The sequence below is a fragment of the Pogona vitticeps genome, chromosome 3 (assembly GCF_051106095.1).
Source record: "Pogona vitticeps strain Pit_001003342236 chromosome 3, PviZW2.1, whole genome shotgun sequence".
In the NCBI taxonomy this organism is placed as follows: Eukaryota; Metazoa; Chordata; class Lepidosauria; order Squamata; family Agamidae; genus Pogona; species Pogona vitticeps.
Genome location: NC_135785.1, coordinates 89,500,892 through 89,521,484, shown reverse-complemented (window position 1 = coordinate 89,521,484; position 20,593 = coordinate 89,500,892). Strand labels below are relative to the sequence as shown.

At 42.6% G+C, this 20,593-nt stretch overlaps 2 protein-coding genes across 6 annotated transcripts in view; one reads left to right on the top strand and one right to left on the bottom strand.

The window, feature by feature from the left end:
* LOC144588434 (uncharacterized) overlaps window positions 1-7,048 on the top strand; it is a 71,202-nt gene extending 64,154 nt beyond the window's left edge. Inside the window, exon 2 of one of the 2 annotated variants that reach the window (XM_078391358.1) lies at window positions 6,532-7,048. The gene's annotated coding sequence lies outside the window, so the exon portion shown is untranslated. The remainder of the gene's footprint in view (window positions 1-6,531) is intronic. The other variant, XM_078391359.1, reaches the window with a different exon arrangement.
* P4HA1 (prolyl 4-hydroxylase subunit alpha 1) overlaps window positions 1-15,069 on the bottom strand; it is a 52,257-nt gene extending 37,188 nt beyond the window's left edge. For all 4 annotated transcript variants that reach the window (XM_020783156.3, XM_020783157.3, XM_078391361.1 and 1 more), the window contains exons 1-2: window positions 14,869-15,069; window positions 46-158 (exon numbers count right to left, since the gene is read on the bottom strand). In XM_020783156.3, coding sequence (XP_020638815.3) covers window positions 46-133 — 88 coding nt within the window. In that variant the 5' untranslated portion in view covers window positions 134-158; window positions 14,869-15,069. The remainder of the gene's footprint in view (window positions 1-45; window positions 159-14,868) is intronic.
* Window positions 15,070-20,593: the final 5,524 nt, after the last annotated feature.

The window sequence follows — 20,593 nt, the reverse complement described above, 5'->3', positions numbered from 1 at the left end:
CTTGCTGTCATTACTGAATAAATTCTGCTCTACAGCACTGCTTACCAATAGAAGTGAAGAAATCTGTATAGGTGTAAGAAGAAGGCAGCACAACAAAAAGGACTAGAAGACACCAGGACTTTGAGGGCACCATTTTATTTTCTCCGATTAACACACACCTAAAAAATAATAATAAATTTGACACTTTATAGCACAGCAAATACAGTTTTATCAGTTTCAGGCATTTTAAAACAGTGCATAGGATATGAGACTATAACAACCTGGGTCTGGCTTCTGCACATATGGTAAATCTTTCTGTGGCCGAGACAAGTGACTCAAAACTAGCCACTGGATCAAAGTTAGGTAGATTGAAGTCTTTGTTTACAGATCCAGCCCATGAAGAGGACAGGAAATCCTCAAGAGATGTGTCTCAATTGCTTGTGGCTTTCCTCTTCAAAGTCATACTGGGCACCACCAGTCCTTACTGTGCAGCAATTTCTGTCATCTCCCTATAAAGCAAATCTCTCCCTATATTCCATCCTCCTGACCTTGGAAGTTGGATCTCACAGTATGTGTGGGTGGCTGACACTTGGGTTATTTTGATCCTCTTTCCCCAGAAATGTTTCCCCTCCCTCTAGCTTTTAATGTACTGATTTTCACACATGAGCAGCCTGTAAATGGTGTCTAGTGTAGAATACAAGACATTTACAGTCCTGATGTCTACACCCTTCCAACTTCTGTGCACATACCAGGGCACCACCCAAAGTATTTAGTGAGCCCTGCTCACAGGAAAAATGTGATTGCAGTTGCTTAACAGGACAAATGGATGTAGATTTACTGAGAAACAAAGCTCATTGTGATCTTACCGCAATTGATACATTTATCTGTTAGCTACCTGTATAGTCTGTCTTTTTCGAAGCATTTTATTTATTTTATGTAAAGATTTATTTTTTCAATAAATATACACATCTGAAGAGAGGAAGGTGGTGATTAAAAAACACCTAAACTGCAATCCTGCACTATTCTCCTTGACAGTACCACTGGATATATTAGATTTACTTCTCAGTAGGCACATACAGAATTGCACTGTCAATACTTTTTTCAGCCATACTTTTGAGTAGATATATATATAGGATTACAGTGGTGCCTCGCGTAACGTTAATTCATTCCAGCGAAATCGCTGTAGAACGAAAACGCCGTAATGCGAAAATAAAAAGCCCATTGAAACGCATTGAAACCCCTTCAGTGCATTCCAATGGGCTGAAAACTCACCGTCCAGCAAAGATCTTCCATAGGGCAGCGATTTTTGGTGGCTGTCTTGCAAGGAATCTGTCCCAGAAAACAGCGGAGAGCCATTTTATTTACCCGCTGGCCATTTTGAATCCGCCACTCAGCTGGAGAAAAATCATCATTTTGCGAAGAATCGAAGCAGGGAACCGATCATCACAAAGCGAAAAAAACCCATTCAGACCATCATTTTGCGATCACAATTGCAATTGCAAAAAGATTGTCATGATATGGTTTCGTCGTAATGCGGGGCAATCGTAAAGCGAGGCACCACTGTATATTCTAACTGACTTTAATCCTCACTTCATCCATGAGGAACACAGCTTGAAAAACAAGGAAACATTACCACCATCCACTCCCTAAACTCCCAGATACAAGCACAATTTGCACATATCCTTTCTCAAACAGACAAAAAGCAAGTTTTCTGGGGAAAGAGGATCAAAGTGAGATTTTAAGGGAGAGGAGTAGAAGGAAAGCAAGTGAAGGGTTCTGGCATGGGTGGTGGGCAATTGGCCTTCCAAAAATTTACAGTTATTTCCTTCTCTCCAAGGCTCAAAATAGGGATGGACAAAGAGGAAGCACTGATGTTACCTGTCTGTCATGGGTTTGGAGGGAAAGTTCCATCCTATGGGGAGTGGAAGGCGGGACATCAGGAGGAGGGGCTGTACTGTATAAATATGTGATGCCTGTGTGGTGAAGAGGAGATGCTGAGACAGACTGTGAGACACTGGGTTGGGACGAAGCAGCAGCTGGGGAAGAAGAAGCTGTTGTGGGAGTCTGGGTGTCTGACAGGGTACTACTGTGTGTCAGAGTACCAACCTGATAGGTTCAGGTGTCTGTGGGTTAGCCAGAACTGATGGGTTCAGGGTCTGTGCTTTAAGTTAAAGGTTCTAGGTGAACCAAACTGTATGCTTGTGTGTGTGAGAATAAGCCACGTTACTTTATTTTATTCACCTGATTGTTTTATTTACCCTGTTTGTATTTAAAATAAACCTTATTCTTTTGTTGTTTAAAAATCCATCCCTGGTCTGTGTGACTTATTATAGGGAATGGTTGGTGGCAGCTTAGTAACTGTGTGATAGATCCCAGTAGGTCTGGGTTTGTCACATTGATTGGTGTCCAGCGTGTGGGATACGACTGGTCCAGTTGTCCAGCGGTCCAGCAAAGCCTTGGCAAGTGTGCCCAGAGCAAGGGGGGTCTAGTCAGGGACAGTCTGAGGCGCGTAGGTAATCTTCTAGGTGTACCTCACGGGGAGGTGCACTAGTAGAAGAACGTGCCAACTGGGGAGACTTAGATTAAGGTGCTCTGAGGCAGCCTGATTTTGGCGGGAAAACGCTGAGGCAAAACTGCGTAGCAACAGTGAGCTAGCTTGCCAGCTGAGAGGCCCAGCAGAGGGGGGTAGGCTCTGACTCGATACTGTTGCAAATTTAGTGCTGAAGAACAGCAGCAATCTCTAGGAGAGCTGGTTCTGAGGCAAGAAGGAAAAAAGTGGTCGTTTTATTTTGAGGCTTGACTTTTTAAAGCAGCCTGTTCTGAGGGGGGATTATGCCCTTGACTCGAAGTCAAGTAACAGACATGGGTGAAGTGAAAGACCCCCAGATTGACCAAGGTTCTGAGGATGAATTTGGCTCAGTGCAAGGTGACAGCACAGGAGAGCAGGACCCAGAACTCAGAAAATTACTCCTAGCCCAACAGCATGAACTGAGGGTGAGGGAAATGGAGGAAAGGGAAAGAGAGAAACAGCGGCAATTTGAAATAGAGAGAGAGAGAGAGAAAATTGCTCTGGAGAAAGAAAGAATGGCGTTTGAATTAAGAAAACTGGAAATGATGAACCAGAACAATAATAATAATAGGGATTCTGAGGGAGGCCAACTGTCTAAGGCTGACCTGAAGAAATTCCCTGTGTACCACAAGGGAGATTGTCCTGAGGTGTTCTTTTCCTTAGTGGAAAGAGCGTTTGTGGACTTCTCAGTGAGGGAAACTGAGAAGATGACCATCATGCGTTCTTTAATCAGTGGTAGCCTGGCTGAGGTTTATGCCGAGATGCCTGAGGAACGGATGAAAGATTTTGCAGAGTTTAAAAAACTGGTGTTCGCAAGACATGGGATAAATGCAGAGCAGCTGAGACAAAGGTTCAGGTCCCTCACCAAGAAGCCAGAACAGACTTTTACCCAAGTGGGGGCCCAATTGGTGAGGCTGCTTGAGAAATGGCTATCGCAGGAGGGGACAGAGACCTATGAACAGCTTAAAGACTTGATAGCCCTGGAACAGTTCTATTCAGTCCTGCAGGGGGAATTGAAATTCCAAGTGAGGGAAAGGAAACCGAAATCTGTGGCAGCAGCCGCAGAAATCGCGGATTTTATTTCCCAAATAAGAAAGCCCTTGGGTGAGGGGAAATCTGTAGGTAAACCCAAAGAAACCTACAGCAAGTACTCTCAGGGACCAGGGAAAAGCCAGCAAGGGGGAGGGGCCCATGGTGAAGGGAAGCCCTCAGACATGAAACCAAGCCCTCAGAATTTGGAGGGAAAACCCAAACAAGAGGAGAGAGAATCAAAATACACCAGAAAATGCTATTTCTGTCAGGGAAAGGGTCATCTGATCTCAGAGTGTGAGAAATTGAAGCAGCTAAAAGGAATGGTGCCTCAGAATTCTAGTGGGACCAAGCCAAAAGCTGTGTTCTGTGTCCAGAAAGAGCAAGGCTCAGTGTCACAGAGGGAGCCTGTTGCCATAGCTACTCAGTCTGGAACAGCTACCTCTGCTGATCAGGCTGAGGAAAATGGTCCTCTTGTGGAGGTAAAGCGCTGCTTGCTGATAAAAACAGATTCTCAGTTGTTTGAGACAGCCGGGGTGGACGTAGGAATACTTGACCGTCAGTATAGGGGGCTGCGGGACACTTGTTCCCAGGTAACCCTGTGCCATCCAGATATCATCCCTAGGGAGTTTATAATCCCAAATGAGAGCATAAAGGTGGCAGGGATTGAGGGGCAGGTAATCTCTCTGCCAGTAGCAGAGGTACCTGTCAACTTTCAAGGCTGGAGGGGAGTTTGGAGGCTAGCGATTTCATCGACTCTGCCAGCAGCCGTGCTCGTGGGAAATGACCTGGCTGAACATGTGAAACGGGTGCTAGTGATTACACGCTCACAAGCCACCACAGGGACAGTTCAGGGGGGTAATGATGAGCCAGAGACGGAAGCAGAGGGGAGTTCAGAAGCTGTGGTGGAAACCTTAACCACAGACAGCAGATTTGGACAGGAGCAAAAGGCAGACGCCACTCTCCAAAAGTGTTTTGAACAGGTGACTGACGCCCAGCTAACACCTGAAACCCCAGTGAGATTTCTGGAGAAAAAGGGGATTCTGTATAGAGAGACCCTGAGGAATATCTCAAAAGGGGGAGATGGGATCAGGAGTCAGCTAGTGGTACCTGAAAAGTATCGCCCCATGATCTTACAAAGGGGTCACTCTGACATGTTTGCTGCACACTTAGGAGTGAACAAAACACAGCAGAGAATCACACAGAATTTCTACTGGCCTGACATAGGGAAGCAGATCAGGGAGTTCTGTAAACAATGTGATGTGTGTCAAAGGCAGGGGAATAACCGCGACAGGACCAAAGCAAAGTTGTGCCCTTTGCCTGTGATTGACACTCCGTTCAAATGCATAGGGGTGGATATTGTGGGACCTTTGCCCAAGGCCACAAAGAGGGGGAATAGGTTCATACTAACAATTGTGGACCATGCCACAAGGTATCCTGAAGCCATACCCTTGACAAACATCGAAACTAACACAGTGGCCGATGCTTTGGTGGGGTACATGTCCAGGATGGGATTTGCCTCAGAGATAATCACAGATTTGGGCACATCGTTCACGTCAAAGCTCATGAAACGCTTATGGCAAATCTGTGGAATTAAGCTCAGGGAAGCCACTGCCTATCATCCTGACAGTGATGGGGTAACTGAGAAGTTCAATGGGACTCTAATGCGCATGATTAGGGCTTTCTTGGCAGAGAATCCAAACAATTGGGACCAGAAGCTGCAATCCCTTTTGGTTGCTTATCGATCAGTGCCACAAGCCAGTACCGGGTTCAGTCCATTTGAACTTTTATTTGGGAAAGGGGTGAAGGGGCCCCTTGATTTGATCGAGCAGGGTTGGGGGCAGATCGCCCAGGGTGACCCACAAGACGTTGTGACTTACATAGACACCTTGATGAATGACCTAAGGAGAAACCTAGAGCTAGCAGCAGAGACCCTGCCAGCTCAAAAGGTCAGAAAGAAAGCTTGGGATGACCAGGAAGGCAGGGAGGGGCGCTTTAACCCAGGGGAGGAAGTGCTTTGGCCTAGGCTCTGCAGAGAGAGCAAACTGCAGCTGGGTATCCCAGAAAGAAAATACTTGGGTCACAAGGTAGGGGGAGGAGTGATAAAACCCCTGGAGGCCAAAATAGAAGCTGTTCGTGATTGGCCCAGACCCAACACCAAGAAAAAAGTCAAATCATTTCTTGGGTTGGTGGGCTACTACAGAAAGTTCATCCCGAGGTTTAGCGAGATTGCGGCTCCGCTGACCGATCTGACGAGGAAGAAGGCTGATGACCGCATCCCGTGGACCAGCGACTGTGAGGCGGCGTTCCAGAGGTTGAAGGAGGCGCTAATCAACTATCCTGTCCTGCGTGCTCCAGACTTCGACCGGGAGTTCATAATCTACACCGATGCGTCTAACAGCGGGGTAGGAGCAGTTCTGTGCCAGGAGGATGAGAATGGTGACCAGCATCCAGTGTCCTACCTGAGTAGGAAACTTCAAAAAGGTGAGAGACATTTGGCAACCGTGGAGAAGGAGTGTTTGGCCATAGTCTACGCGATCCAGAAGGCCAAGCCTTACATCTGGGGAAGACATTTTATTCTGTGTACTGACCATTCGCCATTGCAATGGTTAAAGACAATGAAAACCCACAATAGCAAACTTATGAGGTGGGCTTTGAACTTACAGGACTATGACTTTGAAGTGAAGGTGGTCAGAGGGTCAGTGAACTGTGTTGCTGACGCCTTATCAAGAAGACCTGAAGACTGAAGACGGCGAAAGAACATGGACTATATGTATATAATGAAAACAAAAAGTTAAAATGTACCTGGTTTTAAATTGGTTTGTATTAATAAAGGTAAATGGATGTAATGTAAATGATAAATGTTTAAATGTCTATTTGCTATGCTTAACTTGGAATGTAAGTATATGTAAGTATAATATGGTAGGTATAATTGTGTTGTGTGTTTTATACAGGTTGTTTTTTGGTGAAAAGCACCTTAGCTTTCCCCCTACAAAACAACTTATAAAGAGGGGAGGTGTTACATAACAGCACTGATGTTACCTGTCTGTCATGGGTTTGGAGGGAAAGTTCCATCCTATGGGGAGTGGAAGGCGGGACATCAGGAGGAGGGGCTGTACTGTATAAATATGTGATGCCTGTGTGGTGAAGAGGAGATGCTGAGACAGACTGTGAGACACTAGGTTGGGACGAAGCAGCAGCTGGGGAAGAAGAAGCTGTTGTGGGAGTCTGGGTGTCTGACAGGGTACTACTGTGTGTCAGAGTACCAACCTGATAGGTTCAGGTGTCTGTGGGTTAGCCAGAACTGATGGGTTCAGGGTCTGTGCTTTAAGTTAAAGGTTCTAGGTGAACCAAACTGTATGCTTGTGTGTGTGAGAATAAGCCACGTTACTTTATTTTATTCACCTGATTGTTTTATTTACCCTGTTTGTATTTAAAATAAACCTTATTCTTTTGTTGTTTAAAAATCCATCCCTGGTCTGTGTGACTTATTATAGGGAATGGTTGGTGGCAGCTTAGTAACTGTGTGATAGATCCCAGTAGGTCTGGGTTTGTCACAGTGGGCAATTGGCCTTCCAAAAATTTACAGTTATTTCCTTCTCTCCAAGGCTCAAAATAGGGATGGACAAAGAGGAATAAAATAGTAGGTGGGATTTTTCTATCTTCTTCTGGTAAGGCTTTATTGTGGCCACTTAACTTAAACGTGAATGGCAATGTGGCCTCCTCTTAAATGTTAAACAACTCTCAAAATACTGGTTAAGTACACCTGGCTTTGTTCCTAGTGCATCTTCTACGTGTGAGGAAAGGGATGGGAGATCAAAGAAAATGTCCCATCTGAAGAGCTGGTTGGAGCTTTTCCAGCCAGTACTTCCGCTGGAGAGCCAGCGGTGTTATATATGGCTCAAAGTGTTGCAGAAGGATCTGGCCCACCCTTCAAAGTTCTTCCCCTCTGCCATTTCAAGGGAAGCATGCCTGAGCTCCGCCTTGCTCATATCCATGACATTTGCTAATTAAGTGGCCAGTTCAACGTCTTCTGTTAAAACAGATTAAGGAAAACAGTCAAGGAAAGTACAGCAAAGTTCAGTTCCCATATCATTTCATGAAATGTTCATATTTCTAAAAATCTTTAACTACAGTGATTATGCCAGCTCATAGCTGACAATAACCAATTTTCATATGAATACCTCATTCGTATGCTCCATGGCTCAGTACAATTACATATCGAATTAACAGGACTAGATAACTCCAAAAAAGGTAACCTTCGGAAATAATTGCAACTCTTATATGGATTAATTCTAACTTTTCAAGCCTGAAATATCTGGAAGATAGGAACCATGCATCACTTTACTGCAGTTGATGGTGAAACAGGCTGTGTGAAATGGTCTACCAAACTGTGAGAAAAACAGCCCACTGCTCTTGGAACACACTCTGCCTCTGTGTCTCTTGTTCATTCACTCTGGGCATGGAGACAAGAAACTACAGGAAAAAAGTCCTGAAGCACACAAACAAGAAAAAGGAACAGGCGGCAGGGCTGTTGAATGTGTAGCCATTGAGATATTGTTCTCCACCTTGTTATCCCTAACTGTTGACTATGGTGGCTAGAGCTGATGGTCTAGCATTCTGAGGTGCATATTTCACACCAATCCAACTATCAGCCTCATGACTGCAACCTCTAGCAATCAGAGTTCCTATAGACATACATAATTAGATAAACCTCACTTTTCTTTTAAGACAAGTGGACTGTTGTCATATTGTAAACAGAAAAGAATGTTTGACAGGAGGCACCCCACAACCCAGAATAACCAAGTGATTTTTGCATTTCCAGCAAATCCTTCTTGAATTAATTCCTGACAAAAAATATTTTGTTAACCAAGGGAATTTTTATTTGCTTCAGTAAAATGGAAACAATCTGACTATCCATTCCTCCAAGTCAATAATTAAAACAAATTTGCTGGAAACTAACTGGCCTCAAAGGAAACTAACCTTCATTTTGTCGAAATAACAGTATTTCTGGTCATTAGCTACTATTAAACTTTTAAAAAACAATGCAATAATTTATTATTCCGCTTTTAACTTTGTTTCTTCTAATACTGTGAACTGCCCTGGGTCCTTTAAGAGAAAAAAAGCATGTACATTTTAAATAAATAAATAAAATGAATCAACACTACAAAATTCTGGACTTGCACTTTTCCTTTTTCCCAGCACATTGTCCCAGCAGCCTGTCCCACAATGGTTTTAAAACATACTTCAATAATTTCCAATGTCTTTTGCCATATCAGAAGGATAGCTCTAGCTGCACAGATGCTCTGAGAGCTGAATCAGACAACAGTCTAGCTCTTGACTTCACAAGTCATCCTTTTTCATATAAAATATTAGTTCAGGATCAATAGAGTCATTCTTTTAAACTTATAATTAGTGTCTAAGAGACATCTGTTAAGTTTTTCTCCCTACTCCAAGCTGCCCACATTCTTTTTTAAAGTCCATACAGAAGAGAAATTGGAAGTTAATTCTAGGAGAAAGAATTATGTCAACTAATCTTGATTAAACAATTAAAGTACCTGTTGTTTAATTTTTTTAAAATTATAACAAGATATAACAAAAACATAAATGACAAATAGAATCATAACTCAAATATACATTGTAACCCACTACCATTGGGAATGTTGGGGTATAACTTTTATGTTTTGTAAAAGTACCTGTTGTTTATGATACTCACACAGCCTGCAAGTTCAGGGAGAGCTAGTTTCCCATCAGGTGGAGTTAGTACTGTACTTCTATACCACTGGCCTTGTTGATATTCCTGGCTTATCTTCATCCTTCCCACCTCAAGCACTTCTCAAGCTATTGTTAATGCACCCACATATTTTAAACTTTCCCTCTGTCTTTTCCACTGATCACAGGACCACTCTATTATATGTTACTTTCATTTTTATTTTAAGGCACCAGAACTTGCACTTCTACTGTCCACTGTTTTAGCGTTAACTGTTTGCCAGAAGCAGCATCCACATCAAGACAATACCAAGGGGCTAAACATTTCCATTCTTTTCTACCCATAGAAAAGTTAATCATCCTTCCGCAGGCCAGGCTAGGTCTCCTGGGATGTGCTTCATTTAAACTTATGACTTTATTATCTTAGGTATTTTAGAAATCACACATCCTTTGCAAGTCCAGTTTCGTGTCTGTTTTCTGTTCAACAACTGGAAACCTGATTTTAGCTCAAGACAAAGAATATAATAAGATGGTGTTTCACAAGACTAGGATTCATGTAGACCTCAATCATATGGCTCACAGTAAAAATTCACTCAAAAAACAAATTTAAAAAGCAGCATTCAAGTGAATGTACCTTGACCATGATACAAATGTACAAAAGCAAAAGAGATGGTAGAGACTGACATCCACCTGCAAGACCATTATATTAACATCATAGTATTTTGTGGAACCTTTGAGACTAGTAAATTTTATTCAGCACATTTTCATGAGCTATATGGTCTGTCTGCATCTGGAAAGGTGGCCTACAGACCACAAAAATATGCAAAATAGAACCTATTACTCATCAAAGTGCCAAAGGATCTATGCATGTTTTTATATGTTTGCAAAAATAGAGCAGGAATCAAGTATGCAAAGAACTAGCCATTATATGTGTGTGTTCTGTGCCCTCAAATAACATCCAACATATGGTGACACTAACAGCCAATAAGCAATGAGGCACTTTGCATTTTCCACTCTTTGACCTCAATGCTGTTTGCTGGTGACCAAACTTCTAATGAGTTGTTAGAAAAGGCAAAATAAGAAGTCTGGACAATCATTAAGGTTTACCAATCCAAATTCTTCAAGTTATTTATGGCAGCATAGGTTCAGTGTTTTTCCTCCAAAAATGCATTAGGGCTTATTTTCAAGCAATTATTTTCATGTACAACAATCTACATTTATTCAAATATAGTCATGTCATCTTCTGGTTGCTGCACAATGGTGGAAGGTGGGTTTCACTTAACTGGGGCTTATTTTTTGGGGCAGGGCTTATATTACAAGTATCCTGAAAAATCATACTAGGGCTTATTTTCAGGTCAGGTCTTATTTTCAGGGAAACATGGTAGTTAATAAGGAGCCACTTATATTCCTTGTCATATGCCAGTTGCATGAAAAGGATTCTGGCCATTTTAGCACAGTACCCTGGCTGGATAGCTAAGTGAGAGGTAGCTACACAACAATCTATTCCACTCTGTAGCCACCTGCTGGAACAGTTGGGAACACTCTAAAAACCACTGTCTGTACTGCATTCATGTTAGAGCAGTGGTCCCCAACCTTGGGCCTCCAGATGTTCTTGGACTTCAACTCCCAGAAATCCTGGCCATCAGAGGTGGTGGTGAAGACTTCTGGGAGTTGTAGTCCAAGAACATCTGGAGGCCCAAGGTTGGGGACCACTGTGTTAGAGTGTTCCAACTTATTCCTAAGGGAGACCAATCCATCCCAGATTGATTTAGGTTTGGAGCCTACTGTTTATTTGGAATGATTAGGACTGCCCCAAATAAACATTTTCCCCCATGCAGTAGCCTAGATCACTTGTGTGGGGTTGGGTGTGTGTTCTTCCTAGATATCAGTGGTGATGTGTAGAGGTGAGTGTGGTCTGGTTGTGGCTGTGGATGTCACCTCCGACCCATTTTGAAGTGAAATAAGGATTTTTTTGTTTTAATTTTTTATTTTTAGAAGAACTACTTTTCTACTATTGTGCTGCATTACTAAATTGTCATGCCACTTACAACAAATTAATTTTTTAAAAAGGAGGAACACGGAGCTGAAACATGGCACTCCATACCCTCCTTTGTGTGCATAAAAACCAAATATTAATGCCCACCAGCAAGCAAACGGAAACAAGCTCTTTCTGGACTGGCTGACAATTACTGCAGAAGAGAAGGCAGAAGGTTGGGAGGGATACACTGTGACCAAATAGACCAAAAGGTAACAATCCAACTCCAAAATGTCCAGATCACAACTACAGGGGTTGCAGGAACAATTTCTATCTGAATGGAAAGAATGATTAAATCAAGCCCCACCATTCCAAATCAAACCAGACTAGATCACTCTAATGCAGCCATACCCGCAGTTAGGTATCTGACTAGGAAGGCAGAGACTTGGGAGTTGAATTCTCTACTGTGTGTCCCATGAGAAGAGCCAACCCGTGTAGCCTTGGACAAGCTACACAGTCTCAGGGTGGGGTGGGAAACCATTTCTGAGAACACTATACTGTACCTAGAAAACTTTGAAAAAAGGATCACCCTAAGTCAGAAGCTACTTGATGGTACTGATTTCAAGCAGCTTTTACCATCTGAAATGTTTTTACCTTTCTGAAATGAGCAAACAATTGGTGTTTATGAAATCCATAAACACCAGCAGAGCTTCAACAAAAAAGAGGAAAGTCTAAAACTTAACAAGGCCTGGCTTCCAGCACTGAAAAATACAGCATGCAAAAGGTCAACAAACTCTACCCAGCCACAAGGACCTGGGGTCACTGCACACAAAAAAGACCAGCTAATGACACCCATCAATCACAGTGACAGATAATCTCTCCCCCTTATCACAACAATACATCCACAACAAAAACACCCTGAGCTCTATCATCACCCTATCTCCTGAAAAAGGACAAAAGCTGTTCCCACAGCTATAAATACTGAACTATCCAACAAACAGCAACAAGAGCATGGACAGAGTTCCTACTCCAGTCCTCTGAAGATGCCAGCCACAGAGACTGGTGAAACGTCAGGAAGAACACTGCCAAAGAGCCAGAAAAACCCACAACCATCAGATCCCGCTGTGAAAGCCTTCAAGAATACAATTTGTGGCAAATTAGTACATTTCCTCTTCCTTGGCATCCCCAAAATATTAAGCCCTGTAACCTGAATCTTCATTATTTATGTACTATTTATTACAATCATCCCTTGCCTTTAAAGTTTCAAACTATTCCATCAGTTTACAAGGAAACTAAATTAAAATTATCACTACTAAAATGGTAAACATTACAAGTCAACATACCAATTAGGGGCAGTTGGTCATTATTGGATACCTTTTTCCTAAATTAAGCTCAAGGCTTCTTACAATTAAAGAAGGCACTAAATGGCCCACTATGTACCAGAGTGGGGGGAGAGGGTGTCTGTGATAATCTTGACTTGCCTGCTTTTACATTCCAATAAGCTTTGAGTTCTGTCACTTTGCACTGTAGAACAGGAGAGAGACAGGCAGCCCTATACTCATTCTACTCAGAAAGAAGTCCCACTCAGTTCAAAGGGAGTTTACTGCGAAGTAAGTGAGCACTGGATTTATAGCCTTAGTGGACACTGTGTAGTCGCAGCTACAAGTTCTCTTTTAAAGTGTTTTCTCACATGAGGAAAACAGTTTGTATTTGCCTGTATCAGATTGTATCAACAGCTAAAGGAATTTATGAATAGCAGATAAACTTCTAAAGGATCTCCCATCAGTTTGGCTTTTTATGCTTCTTACACTTCAGACATCTAGATCACTTTATTTTGTTGCCAAAATCTCATATTCAACCTACTCAACTCTCAGTATTAGAAAAATCCATTCAACATATCTGTATCATCCAAGTATGATGCAATACAGAATTATCAGGAAAAAACTATTCAAACTTGTAAACATAAATATTTTAGAACACTGACCAAATTCTTTTTTTTTAAATGAACTTATGTAACTCCACACCCAGAAAACCTCAGATTTTTCATATCTGGGTGAGCTGCTTAAAACGGCATGCTATTCATGCTTAGAGAGCATGAGTAAGAGTCAGCAGAAATAGCTTCTTTCCAGAAGTTTGTGAAGGGAGCAAAAGGTTGATGAAAGAATGCCACTGCCACGTATTTCACCCTCCCCCACTCACGTAATGGACACTTCTTTTCAAAATTCCTTCCAAGAGGACTCTAATAAAAAGTGCTGCCGCTGAAGAAAAAGCACTTAAAATTTCTGTATAAACAGTCCTCTTTCACATTGGCTCGTTGGCCCACTCTGGTGTTTGTTCCCTCTTATTTGCAGAGAGATCAATTTATGCTCAGAAAAAGGGAGGAGGGAATCCAGAGCATGTATTGCTTGCTAAGAATGTCTCCGTAAACCAATCCAGCTCAACCTCTTTTTTTTTAAACTAGGAATTGTTGTGTCTAATCTGTTTAAGAAACTACGTACGGAAAACTTGGCTAAACTTTAAACTAAAGTTTGGCAAAAGTTGAGAGAAGTGGTTTATCATCTATTTAAGCAAATCAGACATTATTCTCATTTCATATTAGGCCTGCCATGCATGCTGGTATCAGGACAACGGCCGTCGTATTATGAAAACGGGGATGAGCAGCCAGTATTAACAGCCTGAGATGCAGAATCGGAGATGCGAGATGGAGAAAAGAATCAGCACCCCCACCCCCTCCTAAATGTACAAGAAAATCCTCTCTGCACTCCAGTCCTCAATGGATGAAGAAGCGCTATCCTGCGCGAAGGAGTGGGTGTTCAATTCGAGACCCATTTCCACGTCAGCCCTCCAGTTATTTCGCCCTGGGGGCAGCAATAGGGAGAAAACCCAATCTCGGCGTGCCTCTGACAAGACCGAACGGGCTTAGATCTCAGCAACGCCGCTGGGCAGCGCCGCAACTTTGTTTCCAGGAAAGGGGAAGAAAGTTGTTGCCTTCTCGGAGAAGCCGAGATCCTGTCAAGCCCCGGCCCGTCTCCGTCTCCACCGCCTCTTCTCGGTCCCAACCCGCTTTGCAAAGGAAAAGGAAGAGAAAGCGCCTGGGAGAAGCAAGGAAATTCCCGGGCTGAGGCAGGGTGGGGAGAGAGAGAGAGAACGGGACCAACTACGAAGCAAGTCCCTTAAGCGGACCGTCAGAGCAGCGCCCAGACGAGGCCATTTAGTGTCGATGGTTAAAAAAACCTGGCTCATTTGTGGAGGCTAAAAGTGAGCGTTGGGGGGGGGCTTAAAACCGCGGCGTCCTTTCTGAACGGGTCTCAACGAGGAAGTTTCTCGACGTACTGCTCGGTACTGAAGGAAAAAAAGGGCAGAGCAAGCATGCACGCAACTTCGGCTGGGGGGGGGGGGGGGAGAAGCAAGGGAAATGCAACCTCCTCCCGCTTCTACCTCGGCTGGGCAGCGAGGAAAGAAGCCGAGGAGAAGCGGGAGCGCCGGCTCAGCTGCCCCATTATCCCCCCCCTTTTCCCCCCCCCTCAGCCGTCCTCGTCAGGTCACCCATGTCAAGTCCCGGAGGGGCGAGGCAGGGTGGTGGGCACGGGAGACCGTGCAAACCTACCTCAAGAGACAAGCGCGCCTCCGTGTCTCTCTCGCGTCTCTCAGTCCAGCCGCAGACTTAGCCCAAGGCAGCAGGCCCCTTTCGGAATGCGTATACGGGCCGGGATCCCGCCCACCACCGGCCTCTGGAGGCGGCCCCTCAGATCCCGGCAATGGAAGCCTCGGCAGCTCGGCTCTACGTGAGGCCGGTCACAGCGAGCGAGCGAGCGAGCAAAGGCAACCCCAAGGCATGCGCAAGCGCGCCAAACGCCGGCTCCGAGTCCCCCCTCCCGCCCCAGTGGAGAGGGCGGGGGACGGCGCGAGAGCTGGGAGACCCTTCTCCGCGCGCACTCCCCCCACCACCACTTGAACGAAGGAGCAAGGTCCGGGAGTGGCAACCTTGGGGAGAATAGTTAAAAGGGTGAAGGGACACCATTTAGGCGCATTTATCTAGAAGGAAGACCCACGGAGCACACAGGGGTTGAGGCTCCAGAGCGATGGTGCCTATAGGGTTCTGTTGCTTAAACAGTTGCACGCCTGCAAGGCATCCACTGGGACGGATTCGTACGTTAAGTGCTGCTACCTGGGGCGGGGAGGGGTCCTTTCGTGATTATTGATAGCAGGAGTAGTAGGCGTGCGACCAGGCTTCCTTTCAATATGGAGACGTACCATCACAAAATAGATTAAAGGAAACGAACGTGAAATTATGGAATGTATTATTGTAATGTACACAGACCCACTGTTTTGCAGTGACAGGTAGTGTGTGTATGGATTATGCTAATATACCACTATGGATCTTTGTTCCCTCTGAAAAAAATCCTGGGGGCACCAGTGGAACTTAATGGGATTTATTGGCAATGGGTTGAATAGCAGCAACAGCAACAGCAACAACAACAACAAACACCCAACTTTGAGGATTATGAGATTTATTAATAGAATAACATAGTGAAACATGTTCACAACCCATTTTTCTACCCTTCAGACCACTTTCAGATAGGTCTAATTTTCAGACTCTGGTTGCATTGAATTACTTCCCCTTGCTCAGTTTTAGTTTCTTTATTATAAAAGATTTATTGTTGAAGATACACTACCATAAGCCTACAACTTCATAGGACACTAGCTAAAAGTTCTCTTCCACGGTATTATGTAAAGGCAGGGTAAGAGTCAGAGTCAAAGATTCACCCATCAACAGGCCTCAACAATGCTTAGCATAGGTCAATTAAATTCTTCAACATTTGAAACATTTTGCAGAAATGTAGTTATTATTATATTTTTATACCACACCGTCTAGTGCCATTGTCACTACTCCGAGCCGTTTCCAATAGTGAAGTAAACATAAAAGAGCACACCCACATTCCACCCAATTCATTAATATAAACATAGAATATATAAGGAGAACTACACAGCTAGAGAAGCTAGAAACTTTGGGTTTTTAGTTTCTCTTATTTTATATGCAGTAGGCATTCTCCTACGTCAGGAAACCCTTCCAGGCCCAGCTGATGCAAATGCACTTGAACGATGGGAACATTTCAAGAACACTGTTTATAACACTGCCTTGTCCACATTTGGCAAGAAGACCAAAAAGATGGCAGACTGGTTCGAAGCCCATTCGGAGGAGCTGATGCCAGCCATCGAGAATAGGAGGAGAGCTCTAGCAGCATACAAAGCCTGTCCTAGTGAGTACAACTTGCAGGCCCTTCAAACTGCTTGTAGCAAAGTCCAACAGGCTGCCAGGAGATGTTCCAATGATTATTGGCTTCAGCTCTGCTCTTAGATTCAGATGGCAGCAGACACAGGTAACATCAAAGGAATGTATGACGGTATCAAGCAGGCTTTAGGTCCAATATAGAAAAAATCTGCTCCCTTGAAGTCTGCTACAGGCATGATCATCCAGGACCGAGCACAGCAGATGGAACGCTGGGTGCAGCACTATGAGCTATATTCCAAAGAGAATGTAGTAGCCGAAGAAGCATTAAATAACCTTGAGTGCCTGCCTGTTTTGGAAGATTTGGACAGCGAACCAACCTTAGCAGAAATAAATATGCCCTTGGATTCCCTCACCTCCGGCAAGGCACCTGGAAAGGATAACATCCCTGTTGAAGTGCTGTGAAGAGATCATTACCACCGAACTGTATGAAGTCTTTCGTCTTTGCTGGAGGGAAGGTGGAGTACCACAGGGCATGAAGGATGCAAACATCATCACATTGTACAAGAACAAAAGAGACGGGATTGATAGGGGGACAAGATGGAGTCACAATATAACAAACATATAAACCAGCACAACTGTATACTGATCACAGCTGTATCTCTTTCTCTATACTGTACTTCAATATTTTCTAATGGAATACATCCTGCATATTCTACCTAAACTGTATCAATATACTTATGTATACAGTACTTGTGCCTATTCTTTATTATGTAAGCTTTATTATGGATCTATGCATTTTATTTACCTGTATCGAATCTCTGTATCAAACCTCTCTCTCTGGATACTCTTGACCTCTGTAATAGTCGAACAAGTTCCCACACTGCATTCCTACATATCAAAGGATACTAGCAGCAATGACCTTTCACACCCTAGAAACAGGAAGATCTCTCACCACAAGGAGATAGCAGTTTCATGTATTCGCGAAGGCTTTCACGGCCGGGATCTAATGGTTGTTGTGGGTTTTTCGGGCTTCTTGGCCGTGTTCTGAAAGTGGTTCTTCCCAATGTTTCACCAGTCTCTGTGGCTGGCATCTTCAGAGGACAGCAAACTGTGCTCTCACGTGAGGCTGGTATCTTTTCAGAATCATGACATATTACTAGTGCGATTCAGGCAGGGTTGACTGACAACTTGCAGTACCATATCTCTGCAGTTTTCCTCTCTTTGTCATTCACCCAACCCATGGATTCTTCCATACTGATATTATGAGAATGTTACCATTCAAAAGCAAGTCTGGTCTTGAGGCTTTCAAGTGATGAACAAGCATATGTAAGCTCACAGTTTTTTTTTTCTCCTTCAAGGAAGTTCCATATTGTCTCATGCAGAATAAGCTTTTCATTTTGGTACTAATCCACAATTAAAACAAGCAAATCTACACTAATTTAAGTAGAATAGATTAGATTAATATTATGTTAGAGAGTATAAGACAAAATGAAATGAATGGAACATATTGTAATAAATCACTCTGGTTGCAATGGATAGAAACATAGAAAAAATTCAATAAAATATTTATTAAAAAATAAAACAAACAAATCTAGCAGAGAAGATCATTTCTGAAGTGCTTCTGTCACACACACCCAGCTCCTCTGTACGTTCTCCCTAACAAAACATATTTGCCTTTGGGTATGACAATTTCTCTTGTCTCCACTTCCACTGCCACCAGAGGAAATCCTTCCCCAATTACCAATTAGGATCACAGAATCAATCCTGTCAAATATAATATTGTTTATTAATAGGTTAACATATTTAAGAATCAAGGAAATCATAAATGGAATTGTATTTGGTGTTCATTAAACTTAATTTAACTTAGAAATATGCTGGTTACTTTGTATTTAGTTTCAATCACTTTATAACAGTTGCATTCAGTTCTCTTATACATTTCTTTCCAAGTGTTTCTTTCCAAAACAAATTCTTCCAACTACCTAACTCTTTCCCTAACTCCTGACTAACTGTCCTATATCATCACTAACCGAAGCCCCTAACACCTGGCTAACTGAAATCCTAACGCTAACTGAAACTCTAACTGTCCTCCATTCTCTTCTTATATTCCCCGGTTCTGCCCTCCTGCACAACCATTGGCTACTGAATTAGTATTCCATTGTGATGGACAGGTGTGGTTTCTGGCCTGTCGGTCACAGCTTCTTAAAGCTTTTTGAAATGTTTTTGAACAATTTCTTGAAGAGGTTCTGATTTTTAAAAAAATTAAAAAGAAGCAGGGTTTAAAAACAAGTTTAGACTGAAATTGTGGTAAGTTCATTCAGCACCAAGTGGCTCAAAAAGGGGAGTGGTACAAGATCTTATTGACAGGATCTAGTTATGAATATGGAGTGTATATTGTGTTATGGCTTATAAATCAATGTCCTTCCTTAACAGCTAGCTACAAAAGCACTTTTCAAGTAAACTGGGTTAGAGACCTTATATGTTAAGAGATGAAAGCTAGATCAATCTTTGTACTAAACAAGCAGGACATTTTCTTTATTGCAGACAGTACTCTGGGCATTTTCTCTCTCTTATAATGGGGAGATTTATGTGAGCCATTTTCTCAGTTAATCCTATTAGCCCAGTGGGTTAATTTAATAGTATTTGCTGTGTTCAAGAAGCTCATGGAAACACTCAAGCTTAACCAATGGTGGTTTTACATCATTCTAATAAGGAGTGTACCATGTACCTCAACAGCTCATTTTTTAAATTTTGTTATCATTTTCTTTTATTTTTATTTGTCAAGATATTCATTAGTCACATTGTTTAGTCATACAAATGTCACAGAATCATAGAATAATAGAGTTAGAAGGGGCCTATAAGGCTATCAACTCCTACCGTCTGAGAAATGATCATTCTCAAGAACATTTGTTCCATTCATTTACTTTCTTCTTAGTTACATACCTGCCAAGGAGTTAAATCCCGTTTTCCTTTACCCCATTTTTTTCTTTACAACAATCCTTTGAGGTAGATTAGGCTGAGAGACCGCCCACTAAATTTCATGGCTCAGTGAGGACATGAACCTGAATTTCCCAGGACCAAACCGTGCAGCACCTACAAGCATTGATCTTATATAGCTAGAGACTTTTTCTGTCTTCTGTTCTGTAAAGTGCTTGAACATGGTTTAGAAAAAAATATTGAAGTCTGAGCATGACAATTTAAAAAAGCACCATCACATTTTAACTAGTCCATGCCACAAGCATAAGATGGAGCAAAAAATTACAACTGCATGAAATTAATCATAATCATGATTTTGGATTGAAATGACTCTTTATTTGGTAAGATCAGCACTGATTGCAGTACTGGAATAAATTGGGAGAGGTTGTTATATAACTGAAACACATTCCCAAGTTATCTAGAAATCATCACCTACCAGTTACCTCCTATTGATGAGACATAGAGTCATGGAATCACAGAATAATTGACTTGGAAGGGGGCTATATGGCCATTGAGTCCAATCCCCTGCTAATGCAGAAATCCAAATCAAAGCAGATCTGACAGATGGTTGTCCGATTTTCTCTTGAATGCCTCCAGCATTGGAGCACTTACCCCCCCCCCCAGGTAATTGATTCCATTGTTGTACTGCTCTAACAGTTAAGAAATTCTTCCTGATATTCAACCAAAATCTGGCTTTCTGTAGCTTGAGCCCATTATTACATGTCCTGTGCTCTAGGATGATCAAGAACAGATTCTGCCCCTCCTCTGTATGACTACCTTTCAAATATTTGAAAAGTACTATCATATCTCCCCTCAGTCTTCTTTTCTCAAAGTAAACATGCCCAGTTCTTTCAGTCTTTCCTCATAGGACTTGTTTTCCAGTCCCCTGATCATCCTTGTTGTCTTCCTCTGAACTTGTTCCAGTTTGTTGTTATCCTTTTTGTATCTGTATACTCGTTAGCTTTAAAAACGGTATTTTAACAATGCAAGTCACCTTGGGTCCTTTTCAGGTGTAGTAATAAAAGATACTATAAATGAACAAGCAAACAAACTTGCTACTCAGCATTCTTCCAACTTTATATGAACTATACAGAAGCATAGTGCAATGGTCAAGAAATGTTCTTCT